This window comes from Xyrauchen texanus, chromosome 49 (assembly GCF_025860055.1).
Source record: "Xyrauchen texanus isolate HMW12.3.18 chromosome 49, RBS_HiC_50CHRs, whole genome shotgun sequence".
Classification (NCBI taxonomy): domain Eukaryota; kingdom Metazoa; phylum Chordata; class Actinopteri; order Cypriniformes; family Catostomidae; genus Xyrauchen; species Xyrauchen texanus.
The window spans coordinates 15,519,713-15,540,671 of NC_068324.1; the positions used below are offsets into that span (position 1 = coordinate 15,519,713).

General features: G+C 35.3%; 2 protein-coding genes across 3 annotated transcripts; both read left to right on the plus strand.

Annotated features, from left to right (window-relative positions):
• The first annotated feature begins 622 nt into the window (after positions 1 to 622).
• On the plus strand, positions 623 to 5,283 carry LOC127640663 (leucine-rich repeat-containing protein 61-like). Its single transcript, XM_052123353.1, has 9 exons — positions 623 to 952; positions 2,220 to 2,315; positions 2,400 to 2,546; positions 2,659 to 2,719; positions 2,842 to 2,927; positions 3,016 to 3,081; positions 3,230 to 3,298; positions 3,495 to 3,620; positions 4,589 to 5,283. Exons 1-9 carry the CDS (start codon positions 925 to 927, stop codon positions 4,693 to 4,695), a joined length of 786 nt encoding a protein of 261 aa, XP_051979313.1. The 5' UTR covers positions 623 to 924; the 3' UTR covers positions 4,696 to 5,283.
• A 2,219-nt stretch (positions 5,284 to 7,502) lies between these two features.
• On the plus strand, positions 7,503 to 20,801 carry LOC127640639 (isocitrate dehydrogenase [NAD] subunit alpha, mitochondrial). Of its 2 annotated transcripts, XM_052123320.1 has the most exons (12): positions 7,520 to 7,599; positions 8,061 to 8,120; positions 11,003 to 11,065; positions 13,724 to 13,807; positions 14,030 to 14,144; positions 14,228 to 14,415; positions 16,115 to 16,248; positions 18,387 to 18,489; positions 18,744 to 18,808; positions 18,935 to 19,019; positions 19,183 to 19,335; positions 20,201 to 20,801. In XM_052123320.1, exons 1-12 carry the CDS (start codon positions 7,573 to 7,575, stop codon positions 20,282 to 20,284), a joined length of 1,161 nt encoding a protein of 386 aa, XP_051979280.1. In that variant the 5' UTR covers positions 7,520 to 7,572; the 3' UTR covers positions 20,285 to 20,801. The 2 variants fall into 2 exon arrangements, with proteins under 2 accessions (XP_051979281.1, XP_051979280.1); XM_052123321.1 differs by lacking the exon at positions 8,061 to 8,120 and having other exon boundaries at positions 7,503 to 7,599; positions 20,201 to 20,789.
• Positions 20,802 to 20,959: the final 158 nt, after the last annotated feature.

Sequence of the window (20,959 nt, forward strand, 5' to 3'; positions counted from 1 at the left end):
TCAGGTATCGGTGTTGCAATTGTTTGGCTGTAATAGTATTTCTGAAGTGTTTTTGTTTTGTTTTTTTTGTTTTTTTTTTAGGGGAGGGGGTTAAGAGGATCATGAAGAGGTCAGGGGGCTTGAGGTTGAGAACCACTGCGCTAGACGGACATCTCCAGGAGACCCGTTACGAAAAACAAATCGCAATTGCCAGATGTAAACAAACTATTGCGTATAAATAACGTCCGAATTCATTTGCATGGGGTAAAGACATCCGTCGAGTGTATGATTAAATAGGAAACCAACTGAAAAGTCGCGCAATAACGTGTTCGGTGTGAACATCCCCTTACTCTGCTCTTTTGCATAAAGAAGCGTAACAAGTCACTCAAAACTCGCTGTTCAGGGCAAAACCTTTATTTTATTTTATTTGTTTTCGTTATATAAATATATGTAAACGTTTTGATTTTATGATTTTAAGTGCATTTTAAATATGTCCTTCGTCCATCGAGATAATACGTCGTTTAGCAAACTATTTCAATACAAAATGTACACTAAAATGAAACACACACACACACACACACACACACACGAATCCTGCAAGTTTAGCATTCCTCTCTCGTATCCATGACAATATCCTAGTAACCAATGTAACTACACGAAAACGCTGGAAGAGCGACTTCCGGCTGCGCTGAACTTTAAATAATTGGTTTTATTTTGCCTTAATTAAACCAGAGGATCATAGTACAGTACATCAAAACAACAGGGGCACAATAATCCCTGCATTAAAAGCATTAGTATGTAGGGCAGACAATGAGGCTAGCCGCAGAGCTAACAGTCACTCCTGCCTGTGCTCACTGCATGCTGTCTGTCTGTCCACCAGCATTTATCTTCAAAACATCAAACTCTTGCTGTAATCTTCAAATGATTTCAAACGTTTGAGCGATAATGGACTTTAAGAGGGAAAAAGACAATGGTGAGTTACTTGTAACCAAGAAAGAGTGTGTATTTAACGCGTTTGCTAACGGTGTGCTAGCAGCGGTAGCTGTCCACATACTGTGGTGCTGATCAACAAAGATCCTGTACATTAAATATATATTTTTATATATATTTTTTGCATACATTTAATTGGGTTGGCAGTCTAGTAAATGTAGTATCGCACTGTCATTGAAATAAAACCAGCATGCCGTTTCCTTTAGGCCATTCATTACTGGTTATTGAATTAGGTTTCATTTAAACATGACTTCAGCGTTTAAACCAACTGTTGGTTAACTGCAACTTTTATTGTATCCACATAGACTCCACATATTTTATTCTAGCTTGGCGGAACTATTTTAAGTGGTTACTGAGTGATGTATGTTGTCAATATTGTCTTAAAAATATTAATTAAATGTCATATTAAATGTACAGTAAGCATCAAGGCAGTAAAACATCAACGAAAATTGTATCTCCATTAACCTTTTTTATTATGTAGAGGTGAGTTTATTATCTTTCCACAGAGAAACACTCAAAAAATAACTTTCTGGCTGAACTTGATTCAATCACAGTAGTTCCACATGATTCAAATTAGTTTTCTAAAAATTAAAATTTCCATGTAATCTCAATTTAAATACATCAATTAGAGGGAACCTAATTTAAATGAGTTGTTAAATTATTAATGTAAAATTAACTTCAATTAGTCTTCTTCTTTGACAACCTAGTGCAGTCATTGCTAGCATGTTAATGGAAAACACTATGCTATTTTTAGCATAGCAATTTCACTCGCTATTATAGCATAGCAATAGCTATTTAGAGCATTTTTGTTCCTGTCCTAAATCTAAGCTCAAGCTCCACTATTCACCGTAATGGTAACCCCCAAAACTCAAACATAACAGAAACGCTTCTAAATCTCAATTCATCAAAACTGTAAACACTACAAGTCTCCCCTTTACATTCATCTTGCACAAAGACACATTATATATCATTTAATTGTAACATTTACTATCCCTATCGAGTGCCAACACAAATAGATGAAGTAAAGCTTAAATGCATTCAAAGCATACATATAAGTTCATTTGGTTACATGAATTTTTGGAGTAAATCTGAACAAGGAAGGATTCAGTAAAACGTACAATGGGGAAAGTTTATTTTTCTACTTCTTTCAGTTCAGATTAGAACTTTAGTATGCTTTAATGCTCAGGGAAAGTGGAAGCAGACCTATGAACATGTGTTGTATAGTCATACACTATCTCACCATCTTCCAGAAACCGAATGTGCAAAGATCACCACCGTGCTTCTGAAGTCCCGCACAGGGGAGTTCGATTTGGAATCCATTTTGTTTCTTAAACTGAGGAATTTAGGTAAGCCAACACTGATTTTGGTAGGTTCTGAACAGATATGTACAAAATATTACATGTAAACACAATCCTGTTTGTGTTTTGCAGGAATTTATGACCTTGGATGTATAGGAGAGTGTGTAAACCTGGAGAGGCTGGACCTCTCAGGAAATAACATCACAAATCTGGGGCCTCTTTCGACACTACGAAGACTTCTTGTCCTTAACTTGTCTGCCAATAGAATCTCCAATTTAGGTAATGGTTATTACAACCATATTATAACCTGAATATGGATTATCATCAATACAGCTGACTAGAATTTAATATCAGTATGATGATGATTCCAGTCAAACATGTCTTTTCTCAGAACCCCTTTCAAGCTGTGAAAGTTTACAGAGTCTGAATTTGGCTGGCAATGTGATACCGAGGTGAGCTGGCCTTATGTCGCCACATGTATGTCAATGTAGTCACTTTAAAAATAAAGCTGATTGCTATTTGCTTTTCTAACCCCCTTTCCTCCCATGTCAAATATGTTGCATTGCACCTACAGTGTTGATAATCTCCATGCACTTAAGTCTTTATGGAAACTGGAGAGCATTAGACTGAAGGACAACACCTATAATTATTCAAATCCAGGTTACTGTTTTGCTCGGTCTTTGTTTATTTAGATATTTTTGGTACTGTAAAGCATTTCCAATATTTTGACTCATTTATTTTGTTGTAGTCTGCAAGAATTCTTCATATCGCACCTTTCTCCTTGAAATCTTCCCAAACATCAAAGTAATGGATGGTGAGATGTTTTATCATAGTTTGCTCAATTTGGATCCATATGCAACATAATTAAAAGGATGCATGTTGGATTTGGTATTACACTACGGCAAGATATGTTGTTCTCTGGCAAGCAAGTTAACACGTGCTCTTTTGATGTGTCACTTTAGGCGAAAGGGTGGTGGGGCGTGGAAGTGACCTATACCAACTATGCAAAGACATTGATGATACAATCAAAGGTTTTTGCTGGAATTTTAAACATGTCATTTCATTGATTTTATTTGAAAGACAATGCACTTGCATGTGTTATATGGAAACCTGTTAATTAATTATCATAAGTCATTTTTGTAATTTAATGTTTAATAGCATTTTTCTTAGCTGCTAGCTGTCTCTACTACTGTTCTGTAATTATTATTTCTTCTCATTTTATTGTAGCAGGCTTTTATAAAAATGGCCAACTGTCGGAGGTAGCAGAATGTAAACCCTGGGTTGATGATGGCTTTTGGGAGATAAAAAGATCAAACAACGCCATCGTTGATGAAGCCTATAAACAATTCAGTGGTATGGTCTAAATAATTGTTTTGAATTTTTATTTCTTAAAACATCGATTACATCAATTAGCTGTCACAAGTCCTATGGAAGCTAGATCCCACAACGGAATAAAAAAATAGATATAAAAGGTAGTTCCTACTTATATCTCACAATTTGTTCTTGCAGATGTGTGATATAAAGTCACAACAGTGAGAAATAAAGTTGCAGTTGCATGACATAAAGTCGCAGATCAGATAAATTAAGTTGAAAGTTTACAGTATATCCCATTAACTACGAAAAATAATGTCGCAATTGTGCGATATTAACACAGTTACCAGTATTAAAGTCACAATTGTGAGAAATTAAGTCAGAATTGTGAAATAGAAAGTCAGAATTCACTTTTTCTTTTCATGTTGTGCACCATATTATGAAAGCCAGATCCTCCAATGGAATAAAAAAACAAACAAATAAAGGTAATTCTGATTTATATTGTTTTTATATCTGACTCACAATTGTTAATTTCTCGCAATTGCGACTTTATGACTCGCATGTCTAATTTTATATCTTACAATTGTGACTTTATTTCTTGCAATTGCTTGATATAAAGTCACAATAGCATGATATAATGTTTAAGTTGAGTGTTACGTTGCGAGGAAGTTGACATGCAATTACAAGTGTTTTAGTTGCAATTGCAAGAAATAAAGTCAAAGTTGTCAGAATTGTCTTTTTTATTCCATGACAGGATCAGTGCACCATACTATGGAAGTTTATTTCATGCAGTTGAGAGACAAAGTCATAATTGTGGATATAAAGTTTCAGTTGGGTGATATATACGTCACAATTGCAACTTTATATCTTGTCATTATGAGAAATAAAGTCAGAATTGTGAGATAGTAAAGTAGTAATACCTATTCCATTGCGGGATCAAGGCACCATACATTTCCTTTGCTGAAGTACTAAAATGTCTTTTTGGTGAACTGACTTTGTATTCTCTACAGATGTTCTTCATGAATGCAGACTGCTGAACAGTAGAGCAGCTCATGTGATCTCACAAAATGAAAGGACCTTCAGCCTCAAGAACCAAACAAAGCAGTATGCTGTTTAAATCTGCTGATGACTCTTACTGAATATTGTTTTCCATTTGCAAAGAATGCATATGTTTTCCACAGCTTTTTCTATGTCTTTTTAAATGTACATATGCTTGATGCATCACCGGTGCCAGAAATCCAAAATGCTCTGTGTTGCCTGCAGTGTGAGGGTTTCGTTTTAGTAACTACAACTGAGTACTTTTTGATTCTGTAGTTACCCCGAATCCATTTTGATCACTGGCTCAGGATGTTTTGAATCAAAAGAATTATTTTTGCACTCCTAACACAATACTGTATCAGACATTATGCTTTAAATTATGCTTAAAATGCTGCTATTTGTATATTTCGTAATAGTGAAGCACTTCATTTGTTTATTAACCATTTCTGAGGCTTTCCCATGTTGCACTTCTTCATTACATTTTTTTAATAATGTTTTGACTTTTTATTGTATGCCTAATGTGGACAAACTTTTGTAATTGAATACAGCAGTTTGTGTGGCTGTTTAGTTCATACAGTTTTTTCCCTTTTATTTGCTAAAATATAATAAATATTGAAATTACATCTAAACTGTAAATATATATGATCAGCTTTGCATTTACATTAAAGAAGACATTCACCAGAAAATGTCTCTGTTTCTTTATGGTGTTTATTTATCTTGCACATGAAGTAAATAAGCTATTTTGACTATTGTATTCAGAATAAATGAGGTGTTTAATGGTAGAGTATATGACCAGCTTTGCATGTCAATGTTGCACTAATAAGGTGCAGTAGAACATATTGTTTTGACCAAGTCTTTTAAGAAAATGTGGCAATCTTGTGGTCATGTTAGTACAGTAAGTGTAGTCAGTAAATTCAAAACACACAAAAAATTAGGTTCCAAAAAATCCTTTAAAAAAATCACCACTAGATACTCCCGAAAAGTGTACTTGACATCCAGTCCGGTAGGGGGATTGTGACAAATGAATGTGTTCTCAACATGTCAGAGCTTCTCACTCTACAGCTGCACGCAAAGCAGCGTGCTTGTACTTAGGGTTGCCAGTGGTAATACAATCCCTATTTAAGAGTAGTTTAAAAAAGTACATTTTCAGTATTTTTTTTATTATCAGTTAAATTTCATGGTTTTTATTAAAACAAAACAACTTTCAACTTATATATAATATAATATAATATTATATATATATATATATATATATATATATATATATATATATATATATATATATATATATATATATATATATATATATATATATATATATATATATATATATATATATATATATATATGTGTGTGTGTGTGTGTGTGTGTGTGTGTGTTTGTGTGTGTGTGTGTGTGTGTGTGTGTGTTGGTGACATTAACATTTTTGGTGCTTTTCTAATGCCTTTTATGTTACCTTTGTGTCCTAGACCCAAGCTTTCAATATTAAACTATGAAAATCCATTATACAAAACCAACTGTGACATGTTTAAAAGCATTACAATCTAAACAAAGAGTGAAATAAACATAAACCATTTCAATATATATTGTGTGCAAATGAATGATCGATTTTTCAAAAAATGACAACTGTCCCACAGTTGTGCCATCATTTTTACCTCACCAAAAAAAAATTCCCCTAGTTAAGTTTTTTTCATTTTTCCTTCAAAAGTTAGTGTTCTCGTTAATCAAGTTGACAAAAGTGTCATTGAAGCACATGCTTGAGATGAAATATGAGACAAGTCTATCAAGTAAACAAAGAAAATTCAAGGTAATTATCAGTGTGCTGAATATTTTTTATTGGACATAATTTCCAATTAAGATGTAATTTCAACAAACTAAGCAAAAAGTGTGAAAACATTATTTAAAGGGATAGTTCACCTAAACATGAAAATTATCTCATCACCCTCATGCCAACTCAGATGTGTGACTTTCTTTATTCTACAGATCACAATTAAAGGTTTTTACAAGAATATTTCAGCTCTGTTGGTCCTTACAATACAAGTGAATGGTGGCTAGAACTTTTAATCTCTAAAAAGCACATAAAGGCAGCATAAAAGTAATACATAAGAATCCAGCTACATATGTGTGGGTGAGAAACAGATATCTAAGTCCTTTTTTGCTATAAATCTCCACTTTCTCTTTCATTTCCACATTTTTATTTTGTTCTTTGGCGATTCGCATTCTTTATGCATATCGCCACCTACTGATCAGGGCTGAGATTTATAGTAAAAAATAAATGTAACATTGATTTGTTTCCAACCTATCATATTTCTTCCGAAGACACGGATAATTACTTTTATGGTGCCTTTATATCCTTTTTAGAGTTTCAAAGTTCTGGCCACCATTCACTTGAATTGTATGGACAACAGAGCTGAAATATTTTTCTAATTTGTGTTCTGCAGAAGAAAGAAAGTCATATACATCTGGGATGGCATGAAGGTGAGTAAATGATGAGAGCATTTTCATTTTTGGGTGAACTATCCCTTTAATTGTGTGTATTTAGGATATGCTACATAAAACGTTAGCGATGAAAATAGCCTCAGCAAGAAATTATTTGCTGGAACTATTGCAAACTAATATCCAAATTCATAAAGGATTATTTACATCTTCAAAACTGGGAAAAGCATAACTTGTCAGACATTGTAATGCAATTTATTTTATAATTGTAAAACATTATTGAATATACATTAAATAAATTGCTCATAAGATTACCAACTGTACATTAACTACTCGGATGAATTTACGTTTAACGATTCAATGAAAGAGATACAAAATTAAAAGTAACAGTCACAAAGTCACAGGTAACGCGTTGTTTCGTCACCCGTCTTCAGTAATATCTGGCAACCCCAGATGCTCGTGGAGGAGGATGAGACACACCGGATAGCTAGTTACCGGAACACGATTACTGTAGCACAGGATGGCTGGAAACGCGTGGAGGTCAACGGTAAGGGCTATTTTATATGACACTCATTAATATCACACCAGTCCATGCATTATCACGCCTTATATGAGTTTCCAGTATGAATATATCTATATAAGAGACTGGCGCTGGAAAGGTTGCGCTGCCTGCGACAGAGATGCGGCAGCGGCCCTGTAATGCATGCCCTTCAACACCAACACTTACACTGTTAACACATGCATCATGACTTCAGCAGACCTGAATGAACTCATATTCTAGTATATTAACAAAAATGAATGAAAGGTGTAAGAATGACATGAAAAGGCGCACTGATGCCGGCTTATCATTAATAAGTGAGTCACGCAGATGTTCAAAACCACTGTAGTCACCCTCATCCACACATACAGTGTGCTAAAAAAAAAAAAAAACTGAAGTCATTTATCTCAACTCTGAGGACTGTAAAGTTAGGCTGTGCCTTTTAAAAACGTCATGTTTGCCTTTTTCAGATCGTAAAACTTCTCGAGAGATGCGGTGTGCGGATAAGTGAGGCGAGCAAACCTCAGGAAGTAAGATGCCCATCAGTGCGGTCCGATAGTGCCAAAACATAGCAAATCTGACGTGGACATTAAGATTAAGTCGGTGTGCGATACGTTTGAAATAATTAATTTCGTGATACGGCTGTAAAACTGTGATTTAGATGTGCTAGGAGAACATTTAACACCAACTAACCAAATAACTATACTTCCCGGGATGAAGGTCACCTCTTCGGCATGTTGGCAGTTTTGACCTTTGGTTTGTAGGCAGGATGTTGGCAACTCTTCCAGCACATACATACATGTATGTATTTGTCTGAGGGGATAGAATTGATAAACACAGCAAAAATGGTACCCTTCTGCCTTGGTGCCCCAAAATAGTTTTTTTGCACTAGACACAGTTTTAAAAGTAAGCCATGCAAAATCTAAATGTATTACAACCCAATTTAGAATAATTTGGGACATTATGGAGAATCTTAATAAAAACAAGTGATTTGGAAATTCTTTTCCCCCTGTGCTATATTAATAACACTTCGACAACACGTTATTTGACGTTTTACCTTGTGAATTCAATTGTTTTTTGCAACTAATTTAAAATCAGATGATTGCAACACGCTCCAAAATTGTTGGGACAGTTATGTGTTTACCACTGTGAAACATCACCATTTCAGATAATAACACTTAAGCACTTGGGAACTAAAGACACAAGTTCGTTAAGTTTAGCAAGCTGAATTTTCCCCCATTCATCTATTATGCGGGTCGTCAGCTGCACAATTGTTCGGGGCCTTCGTTGTCGAATTGTGCGCTTCAAAATGTGCCGCAGGTTCTCAATTGATCACAGGTCAGGACCACTGTTTACGCAGCCATTCACTTGTAATCTGGGCTTTGTGTGGTTTGGGGTTGACAAAATGCAAGGATATGGTGTCTGGATGGCAGCATATGTTGCTCTGAAATTTGTACATATCTTTCTGGACTAATGATGCCTTCAAAGATACAATAACACGATGCCATTTTTTGTCCAAAAAACTATTTGAAATGTTGACTTGTTGGACCACAAAACACGATTCCACTGTTCATCTTTCCATCTCAGATGAGACTGAACATAGAGAAGTTGGTGGCGCTTCTGGACAGTGTTGATGTATGGCTTCTGCTTTGCATAGAAAAGTCTTAACTTCCATCTGTGGATGCAGCGGCGAATGGTGTTGAGTGACAAAGGTTTACTAAAGTATTCCTGAGCCCACGTTGTGATATCCATTTACAGTCAAATGACGGTGTGGAGGGGCATGGCTGAACGAGGGAAGTGGTTTTCGCAGCATGACAACGGCAAACCACATGCTGCCCGGATTACAAGTGCATGGCTGTGTAAGCAGAGACTGCTGGTGCTCAATCGGCTGCCTGCATTCCTGACCATCTCCTATTGAGAATGTGTGGCGCATTATGAAGAACACCATACGGCAATGAAGACCCCATACAATTGTGCAGCTAAAGACCTACATAATGGATGAATGGGGGAAAATTCCACTTTCTAAACGTAACAAACTTGTGTCTTCAGTGCCCAAATACTTAAGTGTTATTAGAAGATATAGTTATGTTACACAGTGGTAAACACTCAAATATATCAACTTTCTGATTTGAAATGTGTATTTAAAAAAAAAAAAACATTAAAATCAAAAGGTAAAACATAAAATAATGTGTTGATGAAGGGCTTTCAATATAGAACGTTTTTTTTTTTATTTCAATATAAAAATAAAAAATCACTCCTTTTTGTTTTTATTAGAATTTTCATTGGGGTTTTATTTGGGGTTGAGGTCAGAATTGTCTATATTACTATACACTATATTACACATGTGCAAACAAAAGATGCTAGACCTTTTCTCAATACCAACTTCAATATTTCCATTTGTGTCATTTTAATCCTAATTAATATCTTTTTGAGAGGTTTTTGTTAAATTCATACATTGAAGTGTGGCTTAAGTATGGGGACACTCTTATCTTAGTTTGCAGCTAATGATTTAGTCTAACAGTTCTATGGCACATCTTTCTGACCATGCACATTTAATTCTCTTCAAATCAAATATAATGTCCCCATCAGATCTGCTGTCTGCTTGTAGGGGTTTGTTCACAATTTCTTGTAATTGTGTTTGATCATTTGTGTCATCGGTGAGCTTTAGCTTTACAATTCTAGACTGATAATAGAAGTTGAATGTTCTTAGACTAAAGCATTGATCATTTTTTTCTGAAATTTGTGAAACAATCCCCTCAAATAACACCATGGATTAGTCCTTCCCTTTTAAATACTGGTATATAACTTGTTTAAAAAAAATATATATATATATATATACACACACAGTGGGTACGGAAAGTATTCAGACCCCCTTAAATTTTTCACTCTTTGTTATTACAATTCTGTGTTTTTCTGTCAATATGGGGTGCTGTGTGTACAATAATGAGGAAAAAAAATGAACTTAAATGATTTTAGCAAATGGCTGCAATATAACAAAGAGTGAAAAATTTAAGGGGGTCTGAATACTTTCCGTACCCACTGTATGTATGTATGTATGTATATATATATATATATAATTATACAGACTGGTTCCTGTGTAATTCATCTTACACATGCTTGTTGCCTTAAATAGGTGTGTTTTTGTGCCTGCTGGATTGTACAGTACTTGTACAAAGCACTTCCAGAGCTCAGTTTGCATGCAGAGTTAATAGGATCTGACTCAGTCGCTCAAGTCTGGCTCATTCTAATTAACTGCTTTAGCTACTGTAAATATAGTTGTAAGATCAGCCATAGTGGCAAGTGCATGAAATGCTTCAAATTTTTTGGCTCCATGTTGCATATCAGACCGTCTCAGCTTGATGTATCTTCCAGCGTTATTGATCTGTTTGTCCTTTTGAAAATGTTTTTGCAGGTGTCCCGTGTAATAGGAGCCATAAAGACTCAGACGCCACAGCCGATAACCTTCTCCAGAGGGGTGAGTTGAAATGCCAAGAGACTCACTGCTGCACCAAAGTTGGTGACTCAGCTAGCTAAACTTATGGGCAACACTAAGAAATAAAGTACCATGGTATTACCACCAAAATGTCCACAGTTTTTTGGACATTTTGCTTTGTAAGAACCAGGGATGTTTTTGGATATGTACCATGATAATAGAGAGCAACAGTAGGGTTCCGGAAGTAAAAATCTCGGTTACTTCTAATGCTTTAAAGATGGACCTTCCATCAGCGCCAATGTTGTTAATTGATGGAACATGCTTCCGTCGAAACCATCAGTCCACATTATTTCAACTTAAATTTTGAAAATGGTGTTTAATAACTGGGATTTTAATTTCTGGGAAAGAACTACAGTAACCATGATCCCGAAGAGAGATCCACCAATCAGAGAATTGCAGCAAACAAATTGTGTCAAAAGAGTTATGCAGCTCTCTCTACACACTCAAACTACTTATTTGTGTATTCATATTTTTGCAACACATTTAAATAGATTGATTGTATAATAATGAGAAATTTTAAATTAGTAGTTTTATATTCTTTTGTTGTTTTTAATTTGATTACATAATTCGCAATGCTTCATGGGATTGTAGTTCATTCATTCATGAAAGACTTTTGCCGTCTTGTGCCTTTGTCTTTTTTCAGATTTTAAAAACTTTTTTGGCTTTAAAAATTGTTTGTAATGTTGTGATTCACCTCATAGCTGGTTGGTTTGATTCATTCAAATCAAGAAGGCTGAAGAAGGGGGTGGGCACAGTTGCGCACCACAGTTTTGTCTGAAGTACCTTAGACTAATACACGGTAAATGTTTAAATAAAACAAATCCATTGGTACATGAATATGGTATAGTCATTCAGTACCATGGTATACATTAAAATTACCATCTGATATCATCACTCTATCTCTGCGTTAACACGCTCCGCAAGCCACGTGATAAGATGCACGTGTTGACGGTCTCAGACGTGGAGGCAGCTAAGATTCGTCCTCCACCACCGGGATTGAGATGAGTCACTATGCCATCATGAGGACTTGGAACAAAAAAATAAGAATCAAAATAATGGACAATTAATTTTATTATCGATTAGTTATATATGTGGCAAGTCAGTCATTTAACTTTACATCATATTGAAAAATGTGTTGCATTATATGTTTTTCTGTGCACGGGAGCACTTTATTAACGCTTCAAAGAAGATCATAAGCATACAGTTTCTAGTGGACCAGTTGGTGGGTCACTTGATTGTGCACTTAAGAGTTGTTTCTCTCCATTGCATAACTTATATTTTACTGCTATTTTCGATGTTTTGTAATGCATAGGTGTAACCCATGTTATAAAATTCAAAATCAGGCATAGATTTCCATTTCACAAAACTGTTTGTCTTTACCACAAGCAAGTCTACATTAAAAGATTGTGTGCGCATCTACTTCAATCAAACTGGTTATGACAGAGAAAAGAGCTGACATTGTTTTAATTAAACTGCTTTGCGGTTAATCGTGCTACACCATACCTCAATTTCAGTTTCAATGTAATCAATTGTGCAGCTTTAATGGATGTCACACTTATGTCTCAGAGGTCAAAGTGTGTCGTTTTTTAAAGTGTTTTCGATGGTTTTCCCTAATCATGTAAGCGCATGTTATACAATGAGCAATGATGCAACGTTTCGGCTCAAGAGTGAATCTGCAATGCATTTACAGATAATTGTACTATATTAAACTGTATATGGTGCTGAAAATAAAGAATGATAATTCCATATATAATGTCTGATAGCATAGCACCAATACATTTATACTATGGCAAATATTATTTTACTGCATAAGAATACGCTACCATTAAAAATATATTTTTGAAAATAATAGTTTACAAACGTAGAAAACGTACAATATTAATTTGAAATACTTAATGTATGTTATCAGTGACCGCGTACAAGCATATTATTCTAGCATAAATATGTATTTTTCTGCTGGGCATAATTATTCATATTTCTATTCTGGTGTCACCATTGTCCTCTGCTGGGCTGATTTTTGTCTCACTCCATCCCGATGGATCATTGTACTCTATAATGAACAGTGCTTTAAGATTTACAAGTAAAGGAAATGAACTGTTTAACATATTGTGTATGTACAAAAAGTAATAATGATAAATTCAGGCTTTGTTCAAAATTTTGTGAGTAAAGAATTGTGAATTCAGTACTGTAAATCAAACCAAATCCTTACGCTGTTTATCACTTCACTTATGTTTTATTTATCCGATTAATCGATTATCAACGTAATCGTTAGTTGCAGCCCTAAGTGGATCAATATGCAGCCAAAAAAATATTTCTCTGAATATTTTACATTTTGAGACCAAATTGCATATTTTGTAGCTGTCTCAAACACTGTTGCAACCTGCAGAAACACTGTAGTTGTTTGAGTTTGAGGCATAATTGGCTCCGAGGTTGCTCCGAGGTTGCTTGAAGGCGTTGGTCTTTAGGCATCAGTGAGAATGAGTCAGTCCTATTCACAACATGCACTGCAAGAACTCAAGCTGGATGCCTTTGTTTTCAGTGCAATGCAATGTTTCTCTTTGCCATTCTGGTGACATTATTTATTGCAGCCAGTAAACTTGAATGAACCTCAACTTGTGTTTTGTGTTTTTATTATCACAGATTCAAACAGTAACGTTAATCCCTGGAGATGGAATCGGCCCAGAGATCTCCTCTGCAGTAATGAAGATATTTGAAGCAGCTAAGGCAAGTATCTATATTAAACTCCTTAGGCTGCAAGTTTCAACAAGTGCTTTATGCAGGTTTTCGGAAAGCACATGCATCAATGTTAAAATGAAGCTTTCATTGTTTCTTTACCCTTCTATTAGCTGCTTGCAGCCTTGGTAGTAAATTTGGTTAATATTTTCCCGAAATGTAAGTAATGCAGATGTATTTAAAGCTACAGTAACAATTTTTTCTCATACCCAGGCCCCAATTCAGTGGGAAGAGAGAAATGTCACTGCCATCAAAGGGCCTGGAGGCAAGTGGATGATTCCTTCCGAGGCAAAAGAGTCAATGGACAAAAACAAAATTGGATTAAAAGGTAAACCTGATGACTTTATCTTGCATCAATATAGCTAAGACATACAGTGTTTCCAACAATCAAATTTGACTGTTATTTTCCAGGACCTCTGAAAACACCAATTGCTGCTGGCCACCCGTCCATGAACCTGCTATTAAGGAAGACCTTTGACCTTTATGCTAATGTACGTCCTTGCGTGTCCATCGAGGGCTATAAGACACCGTACACTGATGTGGACCTAGTCACTATCCGAGAAAACACAGAAGGAGAATACAGTGGCATTGAACATTTGGTATGTATTCGTAGCCATCTATATTTTAAACAATTTAACCAGTAACACTTATCCAACCTGTCAAACCAGGTTTAGTCATTCTGATTCAGACTTCTACTTTACAGCTGTAGATGTTTTTGACCAAAACAAGTAGGTCTATAATACCTGGAGAAAAGGTTTCTGTTAGCATTCCCATTCAACTCGTAGTATATTAGTCCATTTCACACTTAAAAAAAAAAAAAAGGGTCAATGGAAAAGTATTAGGGCTGTCAATTTTACGTGTTAATTCAGTGCGATTTCTACAAAAAATAGTGCCTTGAAAAAATGTATGCGATTAACCCTTAAATGCAGTCCTAAGGTCTTTATTGACCCGGGACCTCATTCAACCTCCTTTACCTCATACGTTTTTTGGAGTTATGCCCCAACTTTAGTATTCTTCAACTTTTCTCTGAATTGTCTAACAGTAAAAAAAAAAAAAAAAAAAAAAGTGAAATTGCCAAATTATATTTTTTAAATTGTTTAATTACCAAAAGTGTATAGGGTCTTTATTGACCCCGAGATATTTTATAGTGTCGCAATATATAAATCCAATTTTTATGATTATATCTTTTTAAGTTTGCTATCACAGCATATCTATTGCTTTATTACAATAGAAAATTGAGTGCCATATTTATAAAAATGACTACTATATCATGTCAGTTTTCTGTCCAATGGTGGTGAATTATCAGTGTCCCATATGCGTTCACGCCTACCTATTATACATTTGTGTTAGGGCCTTTCTTAGCAAATACTTATTTATATTAAATTAAGTACAAGTTATGCCGATTAATTTTCGTGAGTAATTATGATTAATTCTATTAATTAATCGGCATATCATGTAAAACCTTTAATCGATTGACAATTGAAATATCGATATTCTTCCATCAATATTTTAATCGATGTTATGAAATATTTGCTATTTGTATACTTTTTTGTCAGAATAGATGACCACTTTGAATTGCCGATGAAGTAATGTGCTTTTTGCCCCCAGAATGTTGTAGTGACAGCATCTACCAGCAGGGGCTAACTAGACCATGCTAACCAGCCAAACCCTGACCCCTTGCTCTTAAGGTCAATAGGATGACCTTTGACCTTTAGGCAGTAAGCCCTTTAGCTGCTGGGTGGTGGTGGCCCTCTCTCTGCAGCTGATTGGGTGACTGCACAAATGTCAAAAGTTGTTCTATTGCCATCAGCATCTGTGCTGTCTAATGCTGTCTTGATCAGTTTCTCACACAGTGCTTGCGGGAATTCAGTGGGCACACAGCTCATATTTCAGTGCTGTTTATTCTGTAGGTAGGTGCCACTCTGCTGCCGTAAATCAGTTGCCTCTGTTCCCACTCCATAGTTTGTCAAATGTGGAATAGCCTCCGGGTCATCACATTCCATTCATACAATCTTCCCTTTGTCTGTTCATGGTACTATAAGTATGAACATGTACGTACAGTCGTGGGCTGCCTTATGAATATAGATAAAGTCTACAACATGAAACCTGCTCTGCAAAATCGGGGTCTGTAGAAATTGTCATATTTTTCCCCTATGTGTGAACTAACCCTTTCCTATTTGCTGTAGCCTACACATGATCCTGTTCAAATATAATGTAGCTGACAGTAAATGTTTATGGTTGTTTTTTGTCTGTATGCTGTATTGTCTTAATAGTGTTTTCTCTGTTGCTTTATATCAGATCGTGGATGGAGTGGTGCAAAGCATTAAACTGATCACAGAGGATGCCAGCAGACGCATCGCTGAGTACGCATTCGAGTATGCCAGGAATAACCAAAGACACGGTGTCACGGCAGTCCACAAAGCCAACATCATGTGAGTTTCTTCTGGAAATGTAGTGTGTTCTGGTGTAAAAGATTTCACAAACCAAATTCTTTGTAACTGCTGATAATTGACATTGAATGTCCTCCTGGGACTGACCAATTCATTTTTTTTTTTTTTTTTGGGAGTGCTCTTAAAGGAACATTCTGTGTTCAATACAAGTTATGCTTAATCGACAGCATTTGCGGCATAATGTTGATTGCCACAATTTGATTTTGACTCGTTGCTCCTTGTCTTTAATAAAAGCAAAATTTTGGGCACAACGGGAGTGAATGGGGCCAATCCGTAAAAGTTAATATACACGCTGTTTCAAAAGTATAGCTGCAAGATGTAAACAATATGCATGTTAACATCATTTTAGTGTGATGAAATCATTCATTTCTGTGTAAAGTTATATCTAATTTTACAACTTAGTTGCCATGACGACATAACGCATTAAACCCTAATACTCTAAAATGACTAAAAATGACTATATAAATATTACAGCTCAAATAAAGCGTTTTAACTGAAGCATTTATGTAAGTGCTTTTATAAAATAATAAGATTCACATTTCTGCCTTTAAAACCCCACAAAATTGGCCCCATTCACTTCCATTGAAAGTGCCTCACTGTAACTTTCATTCCGATGTGTGCAGTGTGGAGAGCCTCAAGCCGCTGCGACGTGAAATCACTCGCATCCGGTGTAGACAGGGAGTTACTTGTATTGGCCCAGAATATTCCTTTAAAATGGAAATCCTGTGCTTTTTTAGGAATGCCAAAAATGCGGAGGTTTGGCCAAGACAGCTTTCTCTCCTTGGTTTAATACAAAAAGAAAAATTAAGAAAATTATGAAAAGATTAAAAAGAGATATATTATTTTGTAATTCACTGATTCTTGAGTTTTTATTTTTTAATGCTAAATTAATTTGAAATTGATATATTTATAGACAAATGTCTGAGATAACGAACCAAGTAAGGGAACCGGTTTTTATTTTATTTATTCACTTCATAACATCTTACTGTAACTAGTGTCAGTTCCATCAGATACACTAAAAAGCATGCTATTTTAATTTGATCTATCCAAGAAGAGTGTAATTTCATTATATAAATGTAATTTCTGTTTTCACACTATTCTGACAGCGTTTACAAAATTGAATATTTTTCCATCTTATCCATGTGTTGTACTCTGGAGACATTTAGGTTTTTCCCTCAGTTAAAGCTGCCTCTAACACCTAAACTAAAATGCCAAAATGTATCCCACAATTCTAACAGAAATTATCATAATGGGAATGACGGAGTTCACATGATGTCATGACCGCACAGACTTAACACTGATGTTTAAAATATAAAAAAATATCAAATATACCAGACCACGTGTCCTACTGTTGCATCCACCATGAGCAGGAAGTGGGAAAGAGGTACTCCGAGTCATAGCTGACCATGACCTGATTACAATCAAACAATCTGACAGAGTTGATGCAAAGTTTTGACACATCTTTGATAGTTTGTTATGGAAAATATTATTTAAACTTTATTTATTGTTTGATATCTTACAGATCGCTACCTTTTATTTAATATTTATATTTATGAATTTGTTGCATTTTTAAACATTTTGTCTGGCATTTTAACAGTGTGACGCTGAGGACCGGTGAAGTTAACATGTGCTTCCAAGAATAGATTTAAAAAAAAAAATCTATTTAAAAATGTATATTTACAAAAATTATTAAAAAAAAAAAAAAAAGTAATTAATGCCCTGACTTTTTGTCCTTTATCTAAAAAATCAGTTAAATATATTTGATTTTAAAATAAATTATTGTAAATTAACATCCCACAAAAATACAATATATAAACAAATGTAGGCTATTAGCATCTTTTTCGATGTCAGTGTAACAAAGTACATGTTAAAGAACCAAAACATTTACATATGACACTTTTTTTCCATATAATACAATAATAGACTTTTGTCATATGTTTCCAAATAATGTTAGAATGATGTGGAAAACTTAAAATGTAGAACCTATGACTTTGCATGGTCCCTTGAGGTTAAAACAGGAGTTGCTCTGGTAAAAAATGTATTGTTGGTTCTAATATAGAATCATGTTCATGTTTGTTTTAAGAGCACAATGCTAAACTCATTGATTACCTGTCACATAGGCGCATGTCTGATGGTCTCTTCCTGCGGAAGTGCAGAGAGGTTGCAGAGAATTTCAAAGATGTGAAATTCACAGAGATGTACCTAGATACAGTTTGTCTCAATGTATGTATCCATTTTCATTCAATTACCACTGTTTATTTCTGTTCAAGCCATGTCACATGATAAAGCTACATGTATCTAAACCAGGATCTCATAACGAAACAATTCCATTTACTGATAATGCCCAGTATAAAGGTTTATCTCGTATATTAAATGTGCAATGCCTGGCCATTTTTGTTGCAGAGAGGATTAATTTGCTTATTATAGGAATACCTTTTCCTTTTTGTCCTTATATTGTGTTGCAATTTATCCACTAGATGGTGCAAGATCCCTCTCAATTTGATGTCCTTGTAATGCCAAACCTTTACGGTGACATCTTAAGGTTAGTTTATCATCGGTCTATAAAGCATCATGCAATGGTGTTTGAGCTCATTTATATGTGATTTGGTTATCTTAAAGGTCCAACTCTCACCACGCTTTGATTCGAACCGGGATGTTTGTGTTTCAGTGATTTATGTGCAGGATTGATTGGTGGTCTTGGAGTCACTCCCAGTGGTAACATCGGAGCCAATGGTGTTGCCATATTTGAATCGGTGTGTGTTGGACCCTGTTACTTTAAAGCCTCTGAGTCTTATTTACAATGGAGAGATCAAATGGCCTCATTCTCTGGAATTTCCATATAGCACAATTCCAGTTTTTTATGTTACACATGGTTTATGTAAGGCATTTGAATGATCTTGCCCCTTCTTGTGTAAGGTACATGGAACTGCCCCTGATATTGCAGGCAAAGACATGGCAAACCCCACGGCTCTTTTGCTAAGTGCCGTCATGATGCTGCGCCACATGGGACTCCACGGTTATGCTAAAAAGATTGAGACTGCCTGCTTTGACACTATACGGGAAAAGAAGGTAAGATGTGCAAAAATCACTAGGGATGTTTGGACAGGAATTTAGGGAGAAGTATGAAATTGGCTTTCGGTGTCAAAATAAAAGGCCTCATTCACAAATTATATATATATATATATATATATATTACCGATCAGCCACAACATTAAAACCACCTGCTTAATATTGTGTAGGTCCCCCTCGTGCTGCCAAAACAGTGCCAACCCGCATCTCAGAATAACATTCTGATATTATATTCTTCTCACTACAATTGTACAGAGTGGTTATCTGAGTTATCGTAGACTTTGTCAGTTTGAACCAGTCTGGCCATTCTCTAACCTCTCTCATCAACAAGACATTTCCATCCGCAGAACTGCTTCTCACTGGATGTTTTGTGTTTTTGGCACCATTCGGAGTAAATTCTAGAGACTGTTGTGTGTGAAAATCCCAGGAGATCGGAAGTTACAGAAATACTCAAACCAGCCCATCTGGCACCAACAATCGGCAATGTGATTATCTAATCAGTTAATTGTGTGGTTGCAGTGCATAAAATCATGCAGATACGGGTCAGGATCTTCAGTTAATGTTTACATCAACCATCAGAATGGGGTAAAAAATGGGATCTCTGTGATTTGGACCGTGGTATGATTGAGTATTTCTGTAACCGCTTATATCCTGGGATCTCCTTGGAGGGGGACCTACACAATATTAGGCAGGTGTGTGTGTGTGTGTGTGTGTGTGTGTGTGTGTGTGTGTGTGTGTGTGTGTGTGTGTGTGTGTGTGTGTGTGTGTGTGTGTGTGTGTGTGTGTATTGTTTTTTATTGATTTTTGCATACACATGGTTTAAATTGGATCTAAAAACTGTCTTGTATATATTCCTATATTCCAGGTTTTGACCAAAGACCTTGGTGGAAACTCAAAGTGCTCCGAGTTCACAGCTGATATCTGCAGAAGAGTGCAGGACATGGAATGATGCCGTGGCTTTTTCTTATGTTAATGGAAACTGTTTGGATCTCATCCCTAAAGAACAGACACTCAAAAATATAAAATTACTCTTTGTATCATTCTCATATCTACGCACAACTATACTGTAAGTGTATATGTATTTTGTTTGCAAAAGCACTGTCTTAAACTCTTGTCCTGTGTTGACCGTATTTGTGTGCTGTTTTAATCTGTTAAAAAACAATTGCATAACCTAAAATATACTGTATTTATTGACTGAAAACTCGGTTTTGTATATTTTAACATAACTCAGCCATTCTGTAATGTGTTTAATGACAGGCATTACATTACAAATTTGGAGATCAAATACATAAAATTTATTTAGTGATGTTTTGTTATGTTTGAAATCGTGATCAATCTGTCATGATTACAAAGTAAACAGATATTTGACATTTTTTACGCTTTATAGCTGATGTAAAAGCTCTTTAAAGTTTGCAATATGGTCTAGTATGATCAAAATAACTGAACAGTTCTTGAACATTGCTGTATCAATTGTATAAAGAATGATACTATTTAGACATCACTCTGGTTTGAATATATACATTTATATTCATGGGGGAAAAAAACTGTCTTTATTTTTACACAGCACTGGAAATATTGTCATAGTTGTGCACCAATTAGATTGGAGCATCCTGACAAAACACAA

Coding starts and splice junctions, on each gene's coding strand:
- LOC127640663 (XM_052123353.1), top strand. CDS start 925: ATGGACTTTAAGAGGGAAAAAGACAATG. Junction 2,720..2,841: donor GCTGGCAATGTGATACCGAG/GTGAGCTGGCCT, acceptor TTGCACCTACAG/TGTTGATAATCTCCATGCAC. Junction 2,928..3,015: donor CTATAATTATTCAAATCCAG/GTTACTGTTTTG, acceptor ATTTTGTTGTAG/TCTGCAAGAATTCTTCATAT.
- LOC127640639 (XM_052123320.1), top strand. CDS start 7,573: ATGGCTGGAAACGCGTGGAGGTCAACG. Junction 11,066..13,723: donor CGATAACCTTCTCCAGAGGG/GTGAGTTGAAAT, acceptor TTATTATCACAG/ATTCAAACAGTAACGTTAAT. Junction 16,249..18,386: donor GTCCACAAAGCCAACATCAT/GTGAGTTTCTTC, acceptor CCTGTCACATAG/GCGCATGTCTGATGGTCTCT.